This window comes from Lepisosteus oculatus, chromosome 10 (genome assembly GCF_040954835.1).
Source record: "Lepisosteus oculatus isolate fLepOcu1 chromosome 10, fLepOcu1.hap2, whole genome shotgun sequence".
Classification (NCBI taxonomy): Eukaryota; Metazoa; Chordata; class Actinopteri; order Semionotiformes; family Lepisosteidae; genus Lepisosteus; species Lepisosteus oculatus.
In genome coordinates, this window is record NC_090705.1 from 4232545 (window position 1) to 4257209 (window position 24665).

The 24665-nt window shown below is 40.5% G+C and overlaps 2 protein-coding genes across 11 annotated transcripts in view; one reads left to right on the top strand and one right to left on the bottom strand.

Moving 5' to 3' along the window:
- LOC102695544 (cytoplasmic dynein 1 intermediate chain 1) overlaps window positions 1-278 on the bottom strand; it is an 80898-nt gene extending 80620 nt beyond the window's left edge. For 6 of the 8 annotated variants that reach the window (XM_015357913.2, XM_069194753.1, XM_006636025.3 and 3 more), the window contains exon 1: window positions 143-278. In XM_015357913.2, coding sequence (XP_015213399.2) covers window positions 143-261 — 119 coding nt within the window. In that variant the 5' untranslated portion in view covers window positions 262-278. Of the gene's footprint in view, window positions 1-49 lie in introns of all 8 variants that reach the window. The other 2 variants (XM_069194754.1, XM_069194755.1) reach the window with 2 other exon arrangements.
- pdk4 (pyruvate dehydrogenase kinase, isozyme 4) lies at window positions 211-23737 on the top strand. Of its 3 annotated transcripts, none has more exons than XM_069194757.1 (11): window positions 211-271; window positions 4152-4293; window positions 6753-6824; window positions 7499-7683; window positions 10788-10877; window positions 11639-11716; window positions 14122-14198; window positions 15767-15865; window positions 17222-17332; window positions 18895-19008; window positions 20808-23737. In XM_069194757.1, exons 1-11 carry the CDS (start codon window positions 226-228, stop codon window positions 20949-20951), a joined length of 1158 nt encoding a protein of 385 aa, XP_069050858.1. In that variant the 5' UTR covers window positions 211-225; the 3' UTR covers window positions 20952-23737. The 3 variants fall into 3 exon arrangements, with proteins under 3 accessions (XP_069050858.1, XP_006636231.1, XP_015213402.1); XM_006636168.3 differs by lacking the exon at window positions 211-271 and adding an exon at window positions 2708-3154; XM_015357916.2 differs by lacking the exon at window positions 211-271 and adding an exon at window positions 3459-3595.
- The last annotated feature ends 928 nt before the right edge of the window (window positions 23738-24665 follow it).

The window sequence follows — 24665 nt, forward strand, 5'->3', positions numbered from 1 at the left end:
ATCCCACTCGAAAAGAAGAAACTAGAACGCACTAAAAAAATGCACCTACGCGGCTCCGATCTCCCCTCCTAAGTGTATCACTACACTATCTGATGTACTTCCTTTCCTTCTCTCAACCGGTGGGATACGCAGGAAATCCCACCTTCTGTCCCGACAATGAATGATGTCAATCCCTGGAATAATTCTGCAGCAGATGCGGCTTGTTATTTGAATTGCATCGTTAAAATGGCGTTCAGACGAAGAAAGCCGAGACGAATACATGAGAACACCGGTTTGTATTCAGACTTGAATCTAAAAATATTAACCACGGTACACTGCATATTTTATTCTGCATATTTTATGCCTGCATCAGATTTGTCCTAATGTAATGTAGTACAAAATACAAGCTTCCATTCAACATTTTTCGATAGCATGATTACAGACGCACTGTACCATCAATAGTGGATACACTGAATGTATCAGATTAATGTCTTACTGATTTGAAATTATAGATAATACTCACTGATTAGAATTTGTGTAGAAATCCCCAAGAATGTCTCCTTAAATGCCTTATATAATTTAAAGATTAAAATTAGCATTTGAGGGCAACAGGATAACTGATTCTAGTACAGTATTTAAAATGGTCAAAGGAACAGACAGAGACCTGAGCAGAATCATTTGTTCAAAGCCCAACCAAGGGAAAGTGCATTTTATGCTGAGCAAGAGGCCTTTTTCTAACACAAATGGCGGTGGGAGTCAGGAGCAAGTTTCTCACCCACGATGCCGAAGAAATGGCTGGATGGGATTCCTCAGATCAATAGGTCACAAAAAAACACATACTGTAGGCTAGATGGGCTCACTCTGTGGTCTGTGTGGATCCTAATGCCCCAGTATAGTGACGGGCATACTATACTGTAAAAGGGTGCCATCCTTTGGATGAGACATAAAACTGAGGGCCTAACTCGTTAAAAAACAAAAAAAAGTAGGGATGTTAATCCTGTGTCCTGACCAAATGTCTCATTGGCCTTTACCAATTGTGGCCTCCTAGTAACCCCCATCTCTGAACTGGCTTCATCACTCTGTTCTCCTCCCCACTGAGAGCTGGTGTGTGGTGATCGTACTGGTGCACTATGACTGCCGTCGCATCAGCCAGGTGGGGCTGCACACTGGTGGTGGTGGAGGGGAGCCCCTGTTACCTGTATAGGGCTTTGAGTGGAGTGTCTGGAAAAGTGCTACAGTATTTAAGTGTAAGGAATATTATTATTATGAACCCTAGAACGAGCACACACCTATTCGAGGGGGGTAGGGAGGTGGGAATGTGTGTAGTGGAGCAAAACTCATTTGGCTGATTGACGTCCGGTGACTGGGGCTACTGTGTCAGATAGGAGGGGATAAACACAGTCACTCCTCCTGTCTCTGAGGAGTCGAAGGGACATGCAGGTGCTGGAAGCATGTTTGTCTCATGAGCTCGCTGTCCTTTCTGGTACAAAAATGCATGTACAGTCTGTACAGTAGCTGCCCGGTTTGTCTCACTGGGAGATGACAGCCACATTGACACACTCTGCTGTTAAAGCTTAGATTATTCCTCTGGGAATAACAGCACCCAAGAATTAAAGGGTATTGAAAGGCCAGGGCACGAGGAGGCTGGGACCCCTCTACAGAGTGCCCAGGTGCAGATGGGGTGGAGGAGGGATGACAGAAGACAAATGCAAAGGAGAGAAGGGGCTTAGGATTAGTATTGATAGTATTTTTTAACTCAAAGAAACGTCAGGAATGATCAAGACTCAGGACACAGGTGGCTCTGTGGCTCAGGATCGGTGCCTGTGGCTGGAAGGTTGCTGGTTTGTATCCCGCAGCCAGCAGAGGAATCCTACTTCGTTGGGCCCCTGAGCAAGGCCCTTAACCCCAACTGCTCCAGGGGCGCCGTACAATGGCTGACCCTGCGCTCTGACCCCAAGCTTCTCTCCCTGCCTGTGTGTCTGATGGAGAGCAAGCTGGGGTATGAGAAAAAGACAAAATTCCTAATACAAGAAACTGTATATGGCCAATAAAGTGATCTGATCTTATCTGAGACCGATTGGCTTGCTGCTGTCACCCCTCCCATATTTGTGTTGTAAACTCCATTTAATCTTTGCTTTCTGTCCCAACAATCTAATTTTCAAAGACCCTGCTTATTGATGTTCTACATACCGTTGTTATCTGGGGCTGTGTGGGAGCCAGAGCCTAACCTGGCAAGCCCAAGGCAGGATACACCCTGGACGGGACACCAGTCCATCACAGGCCAGACACAGACACACACACACTCACACCAGGACCGATTTCCCCAGAAGCCAATTAACCTACCAGTATACTAAAACTGGAACGATACAGAGATCGACAAGAGGTGAAAATAAAATTAAGGACACTAACTAAACAGCAGGTACAAGAGAGAAAACTACAGCATCACCACATCAAAAAAAGAAGTTTACAGGCAGCCCAAATGTGGCTGAGTGCCAGGTTCTTTTGGGGATGGTGCTGCAGGACAATTGCGCGCACTAACGAAAGTCATTCATTTCGAGGCAGTTACTGCCATTGTTCAACGAAACTCGGGACGTGAAAGTAAACAGCTCAATTTTTCTGCGGTACCCATCCCCGGGCCTCTCGGCTATTTTCAAGAGGGGTGTCCCGGCACTTGTTTGTGCCACGGCCAGCCCTCCCTATCCCTGTCATGATTGGTTTCAGGTACTGTCAGTCTCCTTGTGGTCAACCTCAGCCTGCTGTTTGTTGCTGTGAGGAAGCGTAGAGTTAACGGAAGGCTCTTGACGGGAGAATGCAGCTGAGAGACGGTTTCAGGAGCCTGTCGTGAGTTTCAAGAAGTCCAATCGCAAGACTGAAGAAAACCAACATGTTTCTTTAGTCCAGATTCTCGCGTCGCTTTTCTGTGGAAGGAACTGCTTGGCGACCCAGGGCTAAAAAAAAAAAAAACAAACCCCAACGCAAAACGGATTTACAGCAGAAGGAAGGTGCATCGCGTCCCAAAGACGACTCAGGGTCATTGGATTCGAGGCAGAAGTCAGCATGAAGTTTGCACAATTTTTAATCAAGAACGCCGCAATGGCAAATGTGCCAAAGCAAATCGAGAGATTCTGCAAGTACTCCCCTTCGCCGTTGTCAATGAAGCAATTCTTAGATTTCGGTGAGGGTTTGTTCTCTTAGGTATTATGAAGTCTTGTCGACTGCTGAGCTACCGTGCAGTTATTACTGTAATTGTAATTTACCATCTGTGGACGCACAATTCTTTCGAGTCGGAAATGTCTTTTTTTAGGCTGTTGCGCGAAGCAAGGAGAGGTCTGCTCAGTACAGACCAATTTTAACGCGACGCACAGGGGCAAATGCGTGCTTTCTCTTTTATTTCCGAATATTTTCATGAGATGTGTGTTGGAAGGATTCCTTACGAATGTCTAGGAAAATACGGAAACACTCTCGGGACACACGAGTCTCGGGTGTGCATGCTGTGTGCAGCCCGTGACAGCTGGAGCTGTTTTTCTCGTTCAAAAAAGCAACGTGTCTCCAGTTGTCCGGTCTCGGACGGAAAGGCGCTGATGATGTCTTACAATTTCCTCCCACCGTTATGCCAGTAAACACATGTTTTTATTGTTGTGGTTGTTGTTTTAAAAGAGGTCGTGGTAATGCGTGGTACTGTAGTTTACAGCGGGGTTTGTTTTCTTTTTTTTTTTTGCTTTGCGGTTCCCTTCGTCGTCTGATATTAAGCGCGCTGCCCAGCTGTTGTTTTGGTGATTCACGACGTTTTCAGCGTCTACTTTGATGCCACCCACTGTCCTGGTTAGGTTAGCGTCGGCATTCAAGCTCAAGAGCCCTTCCTGCCCGTCATTACTTTCTACTTCACGAATTACTTTTTAAACCCCCCGATACCTGCGCCAGTGACGTCATCCCTAGCGGTTACAGTGCGCGTTCTAAGAAGCCCCATCAGTTTCTAATGAGCTCCACACATGGAGCAAAGCTACAAAAACAAGGCTCCCTTTTCTCAAGATCACTGAAGGACGTTCATAGAAATCGTCGAATCTTAATGGAACTATTAAGAATAGACACCTTTGCGCTCATCGGTTTTTAATCTCGACAGTTAATCACCCCTGTACTACTGTACATTGTTGTTCCCCCTGTCGTTTCTCTAGGTTCTTCCAATGCCTGCGAGAAGACCTCTTTCGTGTTCCTGAGGCAGGAACTCCCTGTCAGATTGGCTAACATCATGAAAGAAATTGATTTCCTTCCTGACAAACTTCTGAGTACCCCATCCCTGCAGTTGCTGACCAGTTGGTAAGGAGGGATTTCGTTTTTTTTTTTAATGCATTTTGCTTGCAGCAACACTGTAGCTACTGGATTTCTCCAAACCTAATATTCGAAAACGGATTACAGCTAATTCGTTAGCGAATGCATTTCATTTAATAGCTTGCTGCTTCTTGTTAGGAACTGTTGCTTATTATTTCTGTTTTGCATTGTGGATGACTCTGCTGCTGCACAGTCATTTTAACAGAAAATGGTTCATAAGAAGGTCACTAGTGAAAGCCAGATGTCGCACTGTCATCTTTTACTAAAATGTCGTCTCTGGATCCATGCTTCTTTCTAGCTATGCACTGTGCTGAGTATAAGGTTTGAAATCAGTTACTCGGGGGAGCCCAGAGTTTCACTGCTATGGCAGAGCTAGAGTTTTGACAGCCGTAGCAACTGTATGGCTTGCAAAATGAAAGGCCCTTTTCCAAGCTTATGTTGCATCTACTGTCCATTTTAAATCCCAAAGTAATACCCTAAAAATGTAAAACAGACTTCCCTTTTCTGGCAAATGGGCAAGATGGACCCATGTTCTTGTTTGAGGCATTTCTTACAGTACATTCTGTACCTCACTATGACACATTCATTTTGCCATGATGAGTTACAGCAAGCCGTGCATGCAGGTGTGATTGTTGTATTACTCGTTTCTGCAAGGTGAGTTCATGAATAAAGGCATGGCAGTTTCATTATGTCCCCTGTCATTCAGCTGTCATTTACGAGCACTGCGGTGTAAAAAGACACCCAGAGAACATTGTCTGACTTTTGGTATACATGTGTAGGTTTGCTGAGGTATGACATGCATACCATAGGCACCATGAAAGTTTTACAAACGTATTTGTGCATGATCACCTGAATTGGAAGTCAGCCTGCCTTCCACAGTGGTATGCATGTATTCTGATGAAAGCCGTGTCTCCAACTTCTCTTATCTGTATTTAGAGCACTACGATCAGCTAGGACTGTAAAAAGAACCTCCTTCAACCTTCACAGAGTAGGTGTCACGTAGCCAGGCTCCATGTATGCAATAAAAGTGCTCCGTTCTACCTAACTGATCATCATTCATTGCTGCAAACCAGCCTCTGAGTGGCTTGTATGTGTCTGGCTGTAGATGTCCTGGTTTCTTACCTGACATCTCTAACTCAGCTAGTTCTGTAACATGTGCCTGACATAACGTAGAAGGTGTCTGTGCTTCTGGACTTTCACAGTGCTGTTGCAGCGCGAGCTTCATAATACCCAGGGATAACCGTAACTGGGAGGACAGTCTGATCTGCATCAGAATGAGAAATCGTTTTTTTATTTTGTCTTCCCCCATAAGCTATGGGTGGGTGTGATGTACTTAAATCCTCATTTAAAAATAATAAGGTTGAAGAAAAGTTGAAGATTTTAGAAAGAGTCAAAAGTGGAGAAGAAAACGCAGTGGATTGCAAGAGTGGAATTCCTGAAGAAAAGATAACACGGTTATATGAAAAAGATCCAGATCCATTTTTGTGAAAACAGGAATGCATATGAGTAGAATCAGTACGATGTAAGGGAAATTGTGCACCTTAAATAGTGTCTTTTAGTTATAGTGTATAAAATATAAAAAAGAAGGTATGCGTAAGGTGGATATTAGTTTCACTTATAGTATAATGCAGATGTTAAAGTTGCTCCTCGATGTTCTTGTTATATCAGGGATGCATTGTACCTTTCCCTTTAAGTATCCTGCTATACATAGTGCAGTACTTGAGGGTTAATGCATTGAATTACAGTATGCCAGAACTGCTGGACTCCAATATCTTGTTTCTAAGAGTTCCTATCTTAGTATAGATTTGCTATTGTACTGTACATGATTTATAACTTGTTTGTAATTCCTATCTGTCCAAGGAAAGAAACCTCCTTATCAGCTTTTGTTTTGTAATCATTAAAGGAACTTGTGGTGGCAGAGTTCAGGCAGAAGGCCCACACAAATAATTGTGCCTTTTAAGTCACAAAAACTCATTGCAACCCTTTACCTCCTCTTCCAGATTAGACGAGTTGGCATAATGTCAGAATCCTCTTATTTCAGCTTTCGTAAGCATTTTAATTTTTAAGCATTTGGCTTGAAAGTCTTCTCTGTTAGCAATTTAAAGGTGAAAGTTCATGAACTGTCAGAGTAGGCACATAGACTAAAGCTGATGACAAGAGCAAATGCAGTAGAGATTAAATGAGCTTCCACTTCATACACATTAAAAGTGCCTTAGTGTACCATTTTGTCATCTACTGTATTATGGTACAACCATTTTCCTACAAAAGCAAAATAAGAGTTTGGTTAATTTCAGGAGCGATTATCTAGGATAGACACCCCTGAATAAAATTATGCATATTAATGTAGTACAATGTACAATATATTGCTTCATGGTTCAATGTTTTTTGTATTAGAAGGCTGTTAATTGCCAGTGATTCTTTTTTTTAATCTATTGTTTATGAAACAGGTATGCACAGAGTTTCATGGAAATTCTACAGTTCCAAGAAAAGGACCCCGAAGATAGAAAAGTTTTGTCAGAGTAAGTTGTTCATAGCAGAATTTTCTTTTGCCCAGCACAAACATGCACATTCCATCAGTAGTGTTCTGGTTAGACACTCACTCCTCAACAATATCAGAATTACTGTCTATTGCTGTTGTTTTTCCATGCTTCATAATAAAAAGACCAATTAATTGCAAAATAAGATGTTAAGATCTCAGTGATTTTATGTGCAGTTTTGGAGAAGCAGCCCTGAGCTAGACTGGACAGGTTGTCATTTTTTGGCTTTTTTCTTGTCGTTTGTGTTGTCTTGTCAGCTGAGACACCCTCTTACAGAAATGTTTCCGAGTGAGTGTGTTTTGAAGGAATTTGCATGAGATTTGAAAAGCCTTTTTTCCCATTTTTAACAAAATGTTACGAAGTGTCATGTTGAATGGAGCTACAGTAGCTGTGAACTTCAGCTCTCAGTTAACACTTCGTGTTTGAATGACAGCTTCCACTCAATTTCAGGAAAATTAGTGTTGTCCTAAAAAACTGCAGAGATGGAAAAGTGTAAATTAAGAACAAGAAGCTGCTCTTGGCAAACATTAGAGTGCACCTCTCTGTGACAACCTGTCTGTTTGGATCCCTGTCAGATTGCCAGGCTTCACACCTGCGTTTCTGGAAGCTGTGTCCTGCATGAACTGTTGGGATTTTACATGTTGTTGTCTGTTCAGCTTTTCAGAAGTGCTAATCAACATCAGAAACAGGCACAACAATGTGGTTCCTACCATGGCTCAGGGGGTTATTGAGTACAAGGAGGCCTTTGGTGTCGACCCAGTGACCAATCAGAACGTCCAGTACTTCCTTGACCGTTTCTACATGAGCCGCATCTCAACCCGGATGCTGATGAACCAACATAGTAAGCACACTGAAACCGTTACCCTGTTCGGAGTGATGAGCTGTGTTTCTTCCTGCAGTCAGGAAAGGCCGAAAAAGACTGTAATCCCGCAGTTCACAGTGAAATGTAAAGAACATGACAGGTTCAGGAAAATGTGGGCTGGACTTTGTTGGGGATTCCAGTATTCAAAAAGCTCAGGAGATGCCTAGTTGAGCCATTTGCTTGCTAGTGCTTCCTTCTGCTGAACTCCATTTGTTGAGTATTTTCTTGTTTCCTTTTCAAACTTCTTCTTCAAATCCAAACGCATGCATAGCCCTCCAAACGTATCGTGACAGAGATGTCAGAACTTTGTCAAGCAATTTGTGCTTCTGATTGAGATTGATCTGAATAAGTTCAGTCTAATACCTGTTGTATTGTTGCGGAATTCTGTGCATACTTTTGATTTACATTAGAAAAAAATGATGTTCACTACGATAGATTGAATAAAAGTAGAAAGATTCAGTCCTGGTTCTGCAAGCCAGTCTGTCTGCAGTTTCCCTGGTTTCCTTAAAGCAGCAGTACCTGAAGAGCCTGGAGAAGCTGTCAGATTGACCCAGTTAAGCCAGCAACAAGCTCTTTAAGAGCAGAATTGGAGAAAAAAGAAACACCGACCCTCCAGGACCAAGCTCTGACACCCTTGCTGCAATAACTGCATGAAATCTGCGAGCCATTGATCTCGGCAAACTTTGTTTAATCGTCTGAAATGCTTCTGCTGCAGTCCCTTTGAGTTGTTGCCGCTTCTTGGGGTGCTCAGTTGGATTGGAGATTGGCTTAGCTGGTGTGGAGACTTTTTTTCTCCTGATGAAGTCTGAGTCATCGTCAGTGTTGTGGGTCAGTGCGGTGCTGCATGGCGAAGAGCCCCCCGATGCGTATGGAAGCATTTTCTTCTGCATAAGCAGGTAAAATGCTTCTGTAAACTTAACGATTCAGGCTGCTGCAGCCATCATTGGTTACATCTTCAGTAGAGATAGCTGAGCCAGTTCCAGAGGTCGGTGTGCATGCCCAGGCCATGCCATTGCCTTTATGTCAAATAATTGGCAGCAGTGTTGCTGACCTGTAGCCTGATCCTGTCTCGGACACTAAGCAAGACTGGGCTTGCTCACTACCGTAATGGGAGATCACTAAGGAAACCAATTTGCTGCTGCTAGTGGGGTTGATGGACCAGTAGGTGGTGCTCTTCACACTGGCTAAGAATTTCAAAGCCCAGTGCAGTATTATGTGGATGTAGGACACAGAGCTGTAAGAATTGTGTGGTGCTGAGAGTATGAGTGGGGGTGGTAGCCTCAGTGCACTGGCTCAGTTCTACTCTGGGCTTCTACGGCACAGACTTCTGAAACTTTTACTCAGCTGGTAAAGCAGTTGCTCACTTCTCTACTTGAAAATGATCAGTGCTGCTGTAAGTAGTGAATAAAGCGAATCCCGTTGTGTGAAAGTTTTGAGATTCTTTTAAATGAAAAATGCTGTAAAAACACACTGAATTATTATTAAATATCATGGCTAGTGTTTGCTTGCAAGGAGCCAACTGTGTTAGCTTCCAATAATTCCAGGATTGATCCTGATACATGCTTTGATATTTTTTTTTCAAACTTTTATAGTGATCCGTTAAGAAAATCCTTGACAGGATTGAAAATATGTTTTTTTTCACCATATTTCTGCCACTGTTTGTGTGGCCACCTCTTTACAGGGTCCCAGATCGCTGTGGTGTCACATATGGCAGAGGACTGTTTGGTTTTGGAAACCGTGCACCTGGATAGCTGACAGTCAAAAAATGCAGAACAAAAGAATCAAATAGTGCCACAGATAATAAAGAAGGAAGAAGATGATACTCGCTCTGGAGAGTGAGCAATACCTTTCAGACAGAGGCGATTTCCTCAGCTCACGCAAACTCTCCAACCCCAGCCCTGGGAGAGGTAACACAGGAGCATCGCAGTGTCCGAGATAAGAACGCCCGTGATGGCGCCCCCTTGTGACTGTGCTGTACAGAATGTGGCTGTCGGACGCAAGAGAACCCTCCTGGGGTCAAGGGTGGGGAACAGCCTCAGGTCTCAAAGGTCCTCCAGCCCAGCCGGAGCTACAGAGAGAGGGGGGCCAGCTGGTACCAGTGTGCCCAACACTGGAGACAGGGGGCAGCCAGAGAGAGCAGGCTGGGAGATATGCCCGCTGCCTGGAAGTGAAGAGGCATGGTCCTGGGTGGCCCCTTCAGAGCCTTCTGCTTCCGCTTCTTCTCCCCGATGCGGAGGATAGCCTCGGTCTGCGTCGGCTTCCCTTGCTTGGAGGTGCGGTGGGATCCGACCGGCCCAGCAACAGCAGCTCCGCAGCGGACTGAACAGGAATAACGGAGCCAGCTGGGGCGACGGACAGTCCAGTGGTTCCTTGTGGAGCGTCTCACTCCGGGAGCAGAGGCGGTGCCGGGGAGCGAGAGCTGGGAGAGGACTGCTGGGCGATGCTACAAGAACTGGCTGCAGGGATCTCGGGATTTTGTTGCGTTAGTTTTGCATCGTGTCTTTGATCAAAGAGGGGGGGGGCGGTGAAGTGTAGCGAGGGCTCAGATTTGAGCAAGGCTTTTGTGTATTGTGTTTTCTGCAAATAAATAAAACTGTTCGGAAAACGTAATGGATTGTTTGCACTGCCAATTTGCATGTCGGCTTTTAAAGATCCTCCTCCTGACTCATTCAAGAGCCCACGGCACACTGGTCTTCGCCATCCTTCCTCATCAGAACGGTCTTGTGCCCTAAATAAACTGTTAGTATTTTTTTACGCAAGACCACACAAAAGAAAATCTGGGCATGTATGATAATAAATGTTTGACTTTAAACAATGTAAAGTCTTGTTGCATTACAGGGCAGAGAAGAACACCAGTTTTCCATTGATGGTCATTCTGTTGATGCTGTGCTTTTCATTTAGAAAACATTAAACAATATCAGGAAGTAGGTAATTTAATCATGAATTCCAATATGAAATTTGTATTGATTTTCTCAAGTGTTTCAGGGTTTGAAATAATAGGTAACAATGCAATTACTACATTCTGATTTTTTAGCAGCAGGTACAACTGACTCTTAAAACCTGTTTCTTTTATTGTTTTACAGCACTTATCTTTCATGGAAGCACCAATCCTGCCCATCCTAAACACATAGGAAGCATTGATCCCAACTGTGATGTGGTGGAAGTAGTAAAAGGTAATGATAAGGAAGAGTATTGAAAGATCACTGCACAATGATTCATTCTTTCAGCCACCATCCTCGTCCTTAAACATGGCATCTTTTATAGACACTATTCTTAGAAAGAATCCAGCTGTTTTCTCGTGCATTTTTAAAGCTTTCCTTTGGTGTGGTGTAGGGCTTCTCCTATCCACACTCACTCGTAGTGCGTGCTGGTGCTTAGTGACCCGAGCCTGAACTGTGACAGTAGCTGACTGTGCATGAGATTCCCCGAGTACCCACACACACGTCTCTGAGCTTTGCCAGGGTTGGGTGAACTTACTCGGCATGTGGTGCAACAGTCCTTCCCCATGGGACCGAGGGGCCTGCTCCTCCAGTCAGGTCTGACTCATCGCTGTCAGACCCTGCCGCCCCCTCAGCATGTCACTTTGTGTGAGCCCTTTACCCTGGCCGGCACCAGGGGAGCTGGCACTGCAGGCTGGAGCTCATTAACCACAGGCACTTCCAGATTGGGAGAGTGCAACAAAGAAATTGTTGATCCTAATAAATCAAATTCATATACTGTACCTCCCAGTGAATGAGCCGAAATACTTTAATATCCAGATATTTTAGTTGCCTTTTGCTGCTGCTGTGGATCTTTTATTTTTGCATTTTTCTGTACCACTCCAACCTAAACTCTCGCTTGCATTATGTAGTAAATCCGTTTACTACCAGTACTACAGTGCTCTGCGTGCTCAAGCTGCCGCGTTGCATCTGACCAGTTGTTTGTATTTCTCCAGATGCATATGAAAGCTCCAAGATGCTCTGTGATCAGTATTACTTAACATCTCCTGAAGTGGAGATCAAACAGGTGAATGGTAAGTAGGAATGTGGAATGTTACTGAGATTCATTAACTCCTTTCTCTTTTGAATACAGAGAAACAAAACAGATGTCCCTTTTATAAAAGTGAGTATTTTTATAGCTGCACAAAGTTCTGTTTTGGCGATTTGAGCTGTTCTCTAAATTGTTGGATGTTATATATATGTAAGCTGACTGTCAGAAGCTATTTGTACAGAATGGCAGCCTGATTCCAAATCCAGACAGGACAAACTCCACAAGTTTACTTTGCATGTTTGTTTATTTTCTTCTGCGTTTGCCTGTGTTACTTAAGCATGCTTTCTCTGTCTCTTTCGATTAAGGCCTGTGTATAGTTTCCATGCCACTTTGTGTTCTAGGGAGAACCCCTCATATCATGTTTATGTTGGCCGCTTGTCAAAGTGAAATAAACATTTGTTTTGGCAGCAGTTGTGGTGGGTTAATTTTTATGTAACTGCACCTTTTCATCTCTCTTAAGTTTAACCCAGAATTTAAATTTAAACAAATTGAAGAAATCAGAATAATGTACATACTATAGAAACAGAATTTTCAAGTGAAGTCACAGAAGGGACCATCCTTTTTTCAGTTCGTATGTTATGTTGAAAATCCTGTACTTTTCCTTGAAGAACAATACTTTTTTATTGGTGTTTTAGTTTTCTTTTTTTGGCAGGCAAGAGTTACCAGTAACAAATCTACCAGTCATCATGGCATCAAGTATTATTTGCAGTATTGCACTTTTGCAGTTTGACAGGGGGGTACAGTGTTAGGGCGAAAACAGGAAAGAAAAAGAAAAGAAATGGAAAATGCAAACATGAATTCAGTATTATCATTGGGTAGTAAAAACAATCCATATCTCTAAAAGAGCTCCTTTTGAGTCTTAATTGATATGTTAGTTTTTCCACCTCATAAATCTCTGAAATTATAGCAATACAGTTTTCCTTTGTTGGGGGATCTCTTTGGCCAGGTGTGTGTTGTAACTTTCTTGCTCTCTGCCAAAAATGCTTTAAGTGTCTATTTACCCTTTCCCTCATGCACATCAGGTAGATTACCCACATACAGAACTGAACAGGACTTTGGCGTTTCTAAACGTAACGAGTTTTGTATCAGAGACCACCGAAGAAGAATAGATATTCATAGAATTAAATGTCATACTAAACTTTTAATCTTTTTTACAAAGCTGTAGCAAGTACACCAGTACTTCAGATTGGCCTTACGAGATAATAGAAGAGAGAGTCTGACTCTTCTATTTAAGACATAGTTTTATTTTAAAATAGATTCATTTTCTCTCGTCAAAAAATAGGTTTTTGTCTGGAAAATGTAATCTTATCTTGACCTGACCTTGTTGTGGCCAATAAAAACTGCCAAATGGTAACGTCTTTGCTCTCTGAACTTCCATTATATTCTGTGACTTGTTTAACTTTTCTTTGTGGTGTTTTCTGTTTAGCTGAAAGTACAAACATCTTTAGATATTCAGAATGAATGGTGAACTGAGCTGAATGTTAAAAAAATCTGTCACTACATCTGATCTTGGAATGTGAAAAACCTTTGCTGGGATGCCTGATAGAGTCTTGTGAACATGTGAGACTGTTGGATACAGTCAAATTGGCTGTGAACTCCACACATATATATGAATGAGGATTATACACTGCTTAAATACTGTCTTTTAAGTCAGAAACAATTGATAATTAAACTGAAATAATCAATATTTTACTTGTTTTAAAGTTATTTAAAACCTTATGAACGTACATCTCATTACGTGAGAATGTTTATTTTATATTATCTCTTGTAAAAGCTGTGCATTTTTACCAGGTGAACATTATTGTGGTAGCAACCTTGGTGCTGTTAAAAATTCTAAAAAAATTACACTTGTGAGCCACACGATTTCCAAGCCCATTACAGTGAGGTTTAGGGGGATGTGTGACAAAGAACTAAGAAATTAAGTTAGTCCGATAAACCTCACCCAATATATTTTCTTGCATTGGTACATGCACTGGACATCTTAACTACAGTAAATGGCTTTAAAATTTAAGTAAAATTTTGCATATATATTTCACAATTTGAATGCTGAGTTTTAACTTTGGCTGGGGATGACATTCATCCGATATTCTACATGAAAAATGACTCCAAACTACCAATGAATTATAGATTTGAGTGGCCAGCTGCCCAGGAACCTAAAACACTACTTTCACAGCTGAGTCGTCAGTCTTGTAATTTGACAGTCTGTGTTTTTTCTGAAGATCTCTTCCACATCATGCAACACTTGCCACGTGCTCTGATCTCCTCTATGACTCCAGGCAAGAGATTGGCTGCCAATACAGCAATTAATAACAATAAATTCCTTTGGATACAACATACTGTAGTAAGATGCCGTAGGTGGAATAACCTTACTCTCCCTTGTTTTTTTAGCCAAAGCACCTGGTCAAGCTCTGCGTATGGTTTATGTTCCCTCCCATCTGTACCATATGTTATTTGAACTCTTCAAGGTACAGTATGTCTTCATGCACAGTATATCAAAAACATGAGGTGTCTGTGTTCAACAAAGACAACTGTATATGACCACTCAGAACTACACAGACCTATCGGTTCATATTCGTAAATTATTTTTTTTTTATTATTTTGTGTGCCCACTGAAATTGGGAGTTGCCACTTGAGTTTTCAAGTCTTGGCTCATGCTTACGAGCTTTATAGTCTCACATGAGGAGAATAAAAGATGAATGAATAAATAAATTCCTCTGACCCGCTCGCCTTCCACCCTCTCATCTTTGAACACAACACCGTCGACTCAGTCCTGTCTTTGAAGTTCAGCACTAATGCTGAATCCAGGAGAGGCACATCCAGGAGCCTGCAGGGGGGTGTTGTGCTGCTAAAAGTCAACAGAGCCCTGTCCCACCCTCCGCTTAGACTTGACCCAGCCTCGAACCCATGACATCTGCACTCAAGCAACCACCTTTACTAGTTGAGTCAACAATACTGTATCTTGTCTAGTACATTGACTTTTTTTGCGTATTCAAAGAATAGTTTTGGGTGCTTGTGTTACTTTAAAAGCTTTGCCAGTCTGATGGGCTGGACACATGACAAGTTCCGTGAAAACACTTCTTTTTGTTGCTTACAGGTTTTAATGGTTTTGTTTTGTAGTCTTCTATTTGTTTTAGTTTTTTAAAGTGTTGCAGAAGGGTCTTTTGTTTGGTCAGTGCTGTCACAGAACTCTGCTCACGGAGCCTTAGAAATCAGCATTTTTTATTGTACTTGTGATGTAGGGATCTGAATTATAATGCAGACTTGAGTGAAAATGATTTAAAATGAGGGACCTAAATTTAAAAGTTTACATGAATTCCTGTGGCAGACCATCTAAAAGAGCTCAGAAGACAAATTGTGCATGCTGGTGGTGGTTCTTTCTTGAAACCTGTACACGTCTCATTCCAAAAAATTGGTAGTTTGGCACTATGACAATTCAGTTGAGCACTGCTGATGGCAGGGAGAGTTGAGGCAAAATACTGACTTATATTTTCACAGAGGACACAGCATAATGAAACGAGGCTGATTCATATTCAACCTCGGACTAAACTGTCAGTTACCAATATTTCAGAACATATTATACATTGCTCTATCATATATCATATATTGGATGCTTATTAATGATAATTGATGCAAGAACTAAAAAGCATACTGTATTGCTTTGGTTGGCTTGGGAGCTGTAAATGATTTCAGATACATATTTATGGTCTTTTACAACACTGTGAAATTAAAAATTTAAATGTGGCAGAGAATGAAAAATGTATCCATTTAAAAACAATTATGACGTAGAAATTTACAGACACATTTGGGAAGGAGATATTGATTCGTAGATCACATCCTTGAAAAAACAGCTTGTTTGCATTTTGTTTCATCTTCATAAGACATCTTTTACTGAAGCTGCTGTACTGTATTTTTGCTGTTTAGCATGTTGAAGAATGAGGGAGTTTGGGGCTGGAAGTCACTGGTGTGCATTCCCAGTGTTCGACTGTGTGTGTTGTACAGTGGAAGTCACTAGGGCTGTTGTCAATCCTTGCAGAACGCCATGAGAGCGGCAGTGGAGATGCACGAGTCGAGCTCCGTCGTGCCTCCTGTGAAAGTGAGAGTTTCATTAGGGAACGAGGATCTGACCATACAGGTAAGAAAGGACTTTGTTTCAGTGGCACCATTTACTTCTTCTTTCAGAAGGAAATGTTTATTTTGAAGAGATTCGGATGGGTTATTCTGTAGAACATAAAAGCCAACCAATTCAAAATGCAGTGAAATAGTCTGTACTGTTGCCTCACATGTCTTTCAAGTTTAAACATCCCCATCATACCATTGTGGATGTCTAAATGGTCACATCTGTACTGTACATGATGTTTGTATGTGTGTTGCGTAATAGTTGATTTTTTGACCTGCCCACACTTGGTTTGAATCTCCTTTCTTTTCCTTTCGGCATTGAATAAACTTCTACCTGTCCACTGTTTATACTTGCTGAGTTGTAGCAAATCTGGCTTGTAACAAATCTCTCAGATTTCATTAAATGCTCATTGCTCTTTTAAATGCAGATAACATTTCATCAATTTGCCTACGGGATTAATAAAGTATTATCTATCTATCTAACCTTTAAACTATTACAGAAGGGATCCCTGCATTTCATATGTAGGAAGAGCATTAGTTACCGATCCCAAAGACGACAACAGTTTTGTATTGAAAGTGTAGATAAGAAAGACATGAATGCTGAGGTTGTGAATGAAACTTGAGCTCTGCTCAATCTACAGTACCTTCTGTGCCAACATTGTGTCACTCTTTTTGCACTAATCCAGCCATTTGACTGCTCTACAATACAAAATGAAACCACTGGATTATCCTCAGCTCTTAGCTTTTCCAAGAAAAACTCAGTTGAAATATTTTCCTTATGCTTTTTTGGTTTTCTTAGCGTTGAGATATTTCTTTTGGGTTTTATCTGCAATGTGCATTTACTTGAGAAGTAGGTCCAGCTCAGTCTGAATTGCTTGCAAAGGAGCAGTGAATTGTTAGCTTGCATGCTCAGCAGACATGATGCCCAGATGGACTTTGTTGAGAAAGGACTTTGTCTTTAAGCAGCTCTCTCCTCATCGAACACTGTCCCATTTTTCCCATGTTTTATACCTGAATAGATATATAGCTATATAGCTTGCAAACACTCCAGACTAAAACTTTGCTCCTCTGTATTCAATTTTTATTTCACTATTATTATGTAACTTTATTCTGTAACTTTAAATTTTGTGATTTTTATTTTTATTTCCCCCTGGTGAGCTCGCAGAAAAGACATTTCATTGCCAGCAATTAGTGCTGCACGCTGTATTGTTGTGCATTTGATAAATATACTTTGATTGATTGATTGAAAATTCTGCAGAACAAAAACAACTAGGACTTTAGCTATAAAGTAATTTGTATAGTGTTAAAAGCTGTGTATTTTAAATAAATCATGCTGTTTTCACAATGAGACCCTGTTTTTCCTGTATTTTAGATGTCTGACAGAGGTGGGGGTGTTCCTCTGAGGAAGATTGACCGCCTATTCAGTTATATGTATTCTACAGCTCCAAGTCCTGTTATGGACAATTCTCGGAATGCTCCCTTGGTAAGGAAGCACAAGCATATCGGTCTACTACTCTTATTGGAGAAAAAATGGTTCAAGCAGTAGGATACATCAGTTCAAAATTGCTTCTGAACAGATTTAACTGTCTCTGAATTTTTTAGGGAAGTAAATGACTTAAACATACTGTTCTTCATCTGGTCCTCCATGATACATATAGAGCATCAAAAGAAAATAATCACTTAAAAACCGATGAACCCCTAAGTGTATCTGAAAAAATCCCAAGTTTTGTATAACAAGTATACTGACCTTTTATTAGAAAGCCAAAGATCAATTAATTCTGCAGATAAACACATCATCAACAGGTTTGATCAAGAGGAAGTCTGCTGTGAAGCAGAACAAGCTGTACGCCAGGGTGCAGAAGTGTATGTCCAGGTCTTCTCATACAGCCGGGATGAGAATGTGCTTGATCACTGATCTCTGAGCCCTAGACGCCACATATTGTCCCAGTTCATCCCAGAACTGGTTAAAGGCACTCAAGCCTGGCGGGTCTCACAAGAAAGCCGTTGTTACACCAGGAGTGTGAGGACATGCGTTGTCCTGGAGTGGTGTCATGTCAGGGTGAGCTTCCAGGAAGGGCAAAACACCAGCAACACCCGCATGGGCAGGCTGTTACTGATCATTACGGGCAGAGCCGTGCAGCAAATAGACTTGGTCCTCCTCATCCACTGTCCTATTGTTGTACACAGGAATTAGCATATCACTAGCACATTTGTACCACATTCACTGACATCCTTTAGGGTTGTCTGCACCTCAGTGTGTTACTACAGAGGCCTGCTGTGAGGTCCACCTGAGTTCAGTGTTCTCCTTGTGTGGTAAGATGTTCTTTTGTCTTGCTTTTCACCTGGCTTGATGTTCACAGTGTTATAGTACCTAATTAGCTGTATCCAATCAGCTCTCTTATCACTACTTATAGTTGGTGATTTTGTGGTTATGCAGTGGTCAGAATTACTCAGTTACATCAAAGTAGCTAATGAAAAGTCAGTCACATTAATGCCTAAAACATTTAATCAATATCCAAAATCTGTATAAAAGCTTCTTCATATAGAGTGAGTTTCTTTTGATGCTCAGTATGATTTTGTCTGGAAATACGATCTTGTGTTCTCTATTTAAATTTACAAATACTATAGTTTTTAACTGAGAATCTGCACAAGTGAGTAATGTTCTGAATCTGCCTGCCTTTACAAAGCATGAAGGTGAAACCATGTGCACACGTGGGGCCAGCTCAAAGGAAGTCTGGAGCTCCTCAGCATCTGCTTCCCTCTGAATCGCTGCAGCACATGTAGGGGAATGAATGAACTTTTCTATTTCGTTGAAATTCATCCAACCCCACACACGAGAAAAAAAATATCTGAGTGCAACTCTTTTCAGTCTTTGGAACAAGGAACATTGTGAAGTAAATAAAATAGCTGATGCCTGATCAACGTAACTTTTTTGGTGCTTTTTGTTATGCTGGATGTACTTTCTTTTTTGATTGGATTGGCTGTTATCTCTGTGCAGTGAGACTTATCTGTTCCTGCTTGATTGCTGGCTTGTTTTTTTTCTAGGCTGGCTTTGGTTACGGCCTTCCCATTTCTCGTCTTTATGCCAAGTATTTCCAGGGAGACTTGCAACTCTATTCCATGGAAGGATACGGAACATCTGCTGTTATTTACTTAAAGGTAAGACGCTGTTAAGTTTTCTTTCTAGGGCAATGCAGTCAAGTGAACACAGCTGTGAGGTGAGAAGGCTGAGTTAAAGGTACTGAATGTGATCAAAGAGCAGCTGCAGAAGCCAGGTTGTAGCAATTAGACTTGTCTCTTTGCTTTTGGAATTGGATGAGGACAATGCACAGTCTGTTTTGTCTCTTGCTGGACTAGAGGAATGAGACCGGACTTTTTGAATGACAATGTTAGCAATGACAGCCAACCCCATTCTTAAATTCAGATTGGCTTTTATAATACACTCTTACAGTAGATCGCTACTTTTCAGATCAGTTATTTGGTCCTATGCTCTATTTAAGAAGATAGCAAAACAAACAAACTACAATTACAACTGAAGAAATGGAGAAAAATTCTAAACTAGTTGTATTAACTGGAAGAAAAAAAAAACATAAAAGAAAAAAAAAAGTCACTGAGTTGCTTTGATCATTTGCTTTTCCCGTATTTTAACTTTTTATAGCACTTTAAACCACAATTTCTGCAAAAAGGCTGCAATCAAAGGGCAGCACCAATGCTATTTTTACATTGCAGGGTTGTAATGAATCGGCAGTGATGAGTGCATTTCAAACCACAGTGAAATTACCAAGTAAAACCTACACTTTACATCACCAAAGAGACCAAGTTTCAATGTATGTGTAGTGCCATATTGCTGTCATCGTCCACAATTCAGAATGAGGCAACAAAACTCCCAGTGACACAAAAGCAGCCCTGTTACTTTGTTAGCATGCTTTAGACCAAGCACAGTTTGCTATTAAATTAATTTAAAATATTTTAATGAAACCTGACGCATACAAGGCGACGTTGTTTAGAAGAGCAACTATATATACTAGATGTCAAATGGTTGACAGTGAGGCATTGCTTAAAATACATATGTGAGTTCAAAAAGACTAAAAAAGATTAATGTTGTTAGGAGGCTATTCTTTTACGTCACAATTCGTGCGAAGACCAGTGATTTCTTGCCTGCCTTTGACAACATGGCAACCTGACATTACTTTCACAAAGTCCCTGATTTTTCACGTAATTCGTAATTTGTAACATTTTGTAATACCATCAAGTAGTTTATTTTGTTACCAAGCCTTAATACCCAGTCTGGGAAACTAGGACTGAAGTTCCCCTTTAAAAGCAGCCAACATGTCACGCCAGGAATCCAGGAGTCAGAATGCAAGTTAAAATGCAGATTATAAGGCCTGTAAAGGCCAGTAAGTGTCCTGTTGATATTGGTCACAGTAATTATGTTTGTTTAAAATGCTTTAAAACTGTTATCATGTGTAAAGTAGCAGTATTGTGAGTCTGTGAGAATTGTAACATAAAAGTGTGGGCTCCTAACAACGTTAATCTTTTTAAGTATTGGATTGGATTATTAACTATTACCCAGTGGTACTCACATATATAAATCCCAGGTAAAAAAGGCACTATTGGAGACACACCTCTGTTAGAACCATGTGATATTGGCCAGTGTTATAAGAGGAACATGTGTACATTTAAATAATCTGATATTAAGATTTATATGTGTGCCAATAGTTAGTAAATTAGCCATTGCTGATGTCCTATCAGGGCTTACGGGCAATTTAGCAAAAACAGAACATTTTCAGTGTTTCAAGTGCTAATAGAGGGCCTTAAGCTCCGCGTTTTGTGATTGTGAAGTAACAACTGCAATATGTGTTCCAAACGTCTGAAAAGAAAAGTAATCCTGAATCGGCAGAAGCCAGGTGGATGTGTTCTGTTTGGAGAAAACACCAGTTTCTTGTGTTGTGCTTTAGGCTTTGTCTTCAGACTCGGTGGAAAGGCTGCCTGTGTTTAACAAGTCTGCCTGGAGGCATTACCAGATGAGCTCAGAGGCTGATGACTGGTGCATCCCCAGCAGCGAGCCCAAGAAGCTCGGGAAGTATGATCTCAACGAGTGAGGTCAAAGTTGACACCACACACAGAGCTGACGTCTGGAGCGTTTGCAAGCTGCCCGTTCAGATATAAAACGGGAACACGTGAAAGCCATCAGACCTGTATGTGGAGAGGAGAGAATTGCTTACATTGGTTTCTTCCAGTGCTGCTGCCCTTTGTGATTTGATAATTCTAAACGGCAAACATTTTCCCAGAGTGAACATAATATCAGCTTGCGATTATAATAGCTGTGACTGCATGAATGTTTGTAAGAGTTCAATGGTTAAGTATCTTATCAAACATCATGTTTTATCTGCAGTATGTGTGTGTATTTCACTGTGTCAGGCATTATTGGAAAAGACTTACAACAGTGGCCAGTACAATTAAAATTTCCATGTGACTACAGTCCTCGTGGAGTATCAGGTTACAGGTTAATTTGGGGCCTAAATTCCTGTTGCAAAGTGTTTTTGGTTTTAATTTCTGTGTTCAGTTGAACTTACTGTACTTTAATTGGTCATTGGTGTCATTTCTCCTGGTAGGTGATGGATTAAAGACCTTTGACATCCCATGCCTTCAGCACTTAATTATGGGCTCCACTGAGTGAAATTGTTAAGGTGCTGAGTTTGTTCACTTTTTTGTGGAATCAAAAATCCTAGAAAATGTTCTTTGTAGTCTGTGAGCCATCACTTTGATTTATTTTTCAGGTTTTTTACACATAGTTTTTTTTTGTTCTCATTTCATTTACAGTTTAGCATGCATTGTGGTCCAGACTTCTTCATGTTCAGAATTCCTTCTGGCCAGATTTCTGAAACTGGTTCTTTTGCATTTCTGTCTCTCATAAAACTTAAAAATGTTTTGGTATTAGTCAGTCTAACAGTTGTCCATCTCTGTTTTTTATGTTTTCCTTTGTTCTATTTTGTTTCTACACAGTATTGATTCAGAGTAATTTAGTAGTATTTCACTATTACTGTAAGTACAGTATAATTATATCTAAGACTGACTCAAAGCCCAGAAATCCAGACTTCTGAAAAGTTGCACACCTTCACAGTTAATTTTAACTGCAAATAGAAATGTATTAGAGACAGGTTAAGTCCTGTTTTTATTTCTTGAATTTTATTCATTTTATTTTGCAGAGTAATCCATTGACTTTCAAGTGTAGCAAAAGAATGGTTTGTGAAAACTTATGTATTTGCTGCTAGCAATAAGTTCAGCATCAGGGACATTAGAAATGTGTGTGCTCTGCTGAGACAGAATATCTTCCCTCATACTATGGATCTAAAGCTACTTTATTTCTGTAACTGAACCTTCTAGACAGTATCTCATTTGTGTGTAACTGTGGTGCAGTGGAACAAGAGACTGAGTGCCTTTTTAATTGCATTTGTTAGAAGCTGTTACTAGCCATAATGCTAAGTTGATTTTCATAAACACCTTTTCTACCTCTAAAGAAATAGATGTACGATACTAATGGCAGACAGGTTAAATATATAGAAAATTCTTATTCTGCAAAGTATTGGCATAAAATACTTTACAATTTAAATGCATGAAACAGCATTCAGAGTTCTTTTCTGAATTTTGAATATCCTGAATATGTGAATTTAATGTAAATGCTGGGTACTTTAATAGAGCCAGGTGAAACAGTCAAAACATAAAAAGGTGAAGTTTGTCACAACGTCGTAGCACATATAGATTTTCCTATGAAGGGTTAATGCACATACAGTATACTGTATATATCAACAGAATTCAAATAAGATATGTTCATATTTCTGAAGCATTATTATTTGCTTTACTATATTTTTATTAAGGTTTTATTAACCTTGTTTTTCTGCTTTATTAATCTGTAGGACAGCATACAGTTATTCGGGTGATAGAAATGGACTGTGATTAAGAGTAGTCCAAAAGCCATTAATTTCATAAGCACAACAGGTATAAATATTTCATATCCAAAACCTTATTTCACATGAACAATCTGATCATCAAAAACAGAATGTTTTTTTTAGAATCAACCTTCTGATGGGGTGAACACAAGCACTTGTGATAATGAGAGTACATTTGAGTCCATTTAATGTTTCGTTTAGTATTTTTTAAATATTTAGTTGTTCAGTCTCTCAGCTGAACATTTCTACCAGCTACTGTAAGTATTAGATTTAATATGAAATCTTCACTTGGCAAAGCACAGTTTTGATTATACAGTAGCTGGTGATTTATTTAAAAGAAATTAACTGAAAATATTAAGCTATGGTTTTTTTCTTTATATGAAAGTTCTTACCACAATGCATAGTCATATTTCTGTAGAATATGTTTCTTAATCATGTTTGTTGATACAGTATCTGTTAGAAAGACAGTTGTGAATTCCTTGCCCAGTATTGTCCATGAATGTATTTATGAAAAAAACAACAACACCATTGTATAATTTGTTTCAAAACAACCTATGCAATTATTTTTATCCAAAAATGGGATGGCATTGAATTATTTGCAGAGACTTGAAAAGGCCTTTATATCACAGGATTTCTCCCCAGCTTGCTTTGGCAGAGCCCACGAGTCATATATCACATCAGGTCCATTGCTTCTGCTGACTGATACAGTATGAGTAAACAATGGGAGGAAACACAGTCGCTGAAGAGAACCACAGGTGAAAGGTCATTTGTGTGGTATTTTTGGAACATTTCAATATATACAGTATGTATTACCTGTAAAATCCTGTGTGTGTTCGGGATTATCTTGTTTTTTCATTCCTTGCATGTGAAGGAACCCTTTTCTGTAACATGGGAGTAACAGATGGTGCTCTTCTTTGAACAAATAAATATCAATCCAATCTTTTTGTTTGGGGTGCTGGTTTTGTTGTGGTTCTTGGTTTGATGGAAGAGATTTGAGAGCTGAGATTCAAACAGTGTTTGAATGGAAATGAAATGTGTTATGGTTTAGTTACGTTATGCTCCTTATTCCATGATGATAAGGGAAAATAAGAATGGTTAACTTTGGTTTATTTGCTGCACCAGCAAGCTGGTATCAAGAACTGATATTGGAATTAAATTTTGCCATTGAGTGGATTTGATGATTGATCATGAGGTAAGAGCCATTCACTAAGTGTTATGAACATCTCTAAATACTCTAGGAAAGAAAATGTCTATCTGCAAGTGATGAAGTAAGGTAGTGACAAAACCATTTGCGAATACTTGTGGGTATTTCTCATTCTTGCACGTATCTCCAGCCTGGAAAGACAAAGTCTGTCACCTGTGTGTAGAGTGATGTGGAGCTCAATGAGTGTTCTTCCTGTTTTAAGGTATGAATGTATGATTTATCTTATTTTTGACGGACTGTAGTTAATCCTTGTTAACATCCGGTACTTTAATGCACAGTGAGTGCAATGATTGTGTTTCCTAAAGGCCTCCTTGGTCTGTTCTGCCATGGAGATCCAGTGTTGTACTGTAATTTTGAGAATGTTTGACCTTCCTCTGCTGCTTGTTTTTAGAAACAGTGCCATTTCTGGGCTTCTGTCCAACCCTCATCTAGTCCTGGAAGTCAGCCATGCTGCACAGAACAAATTATACTTGTTCTTTAAAGTGTAAGAACTGGGGGTTCTCATCCTGATGTCCAAGGCCCCATTCAGAGCTGTGCACGCCTTTGGACAGCTTCCTGAAACCAGACACGTCCGAAAACTATGTCCTGTATATAATGTATACTCTTTGCACTGCCATTTTAATTCATATATACCATTATATTTAGATCATGTTCGTATCTTA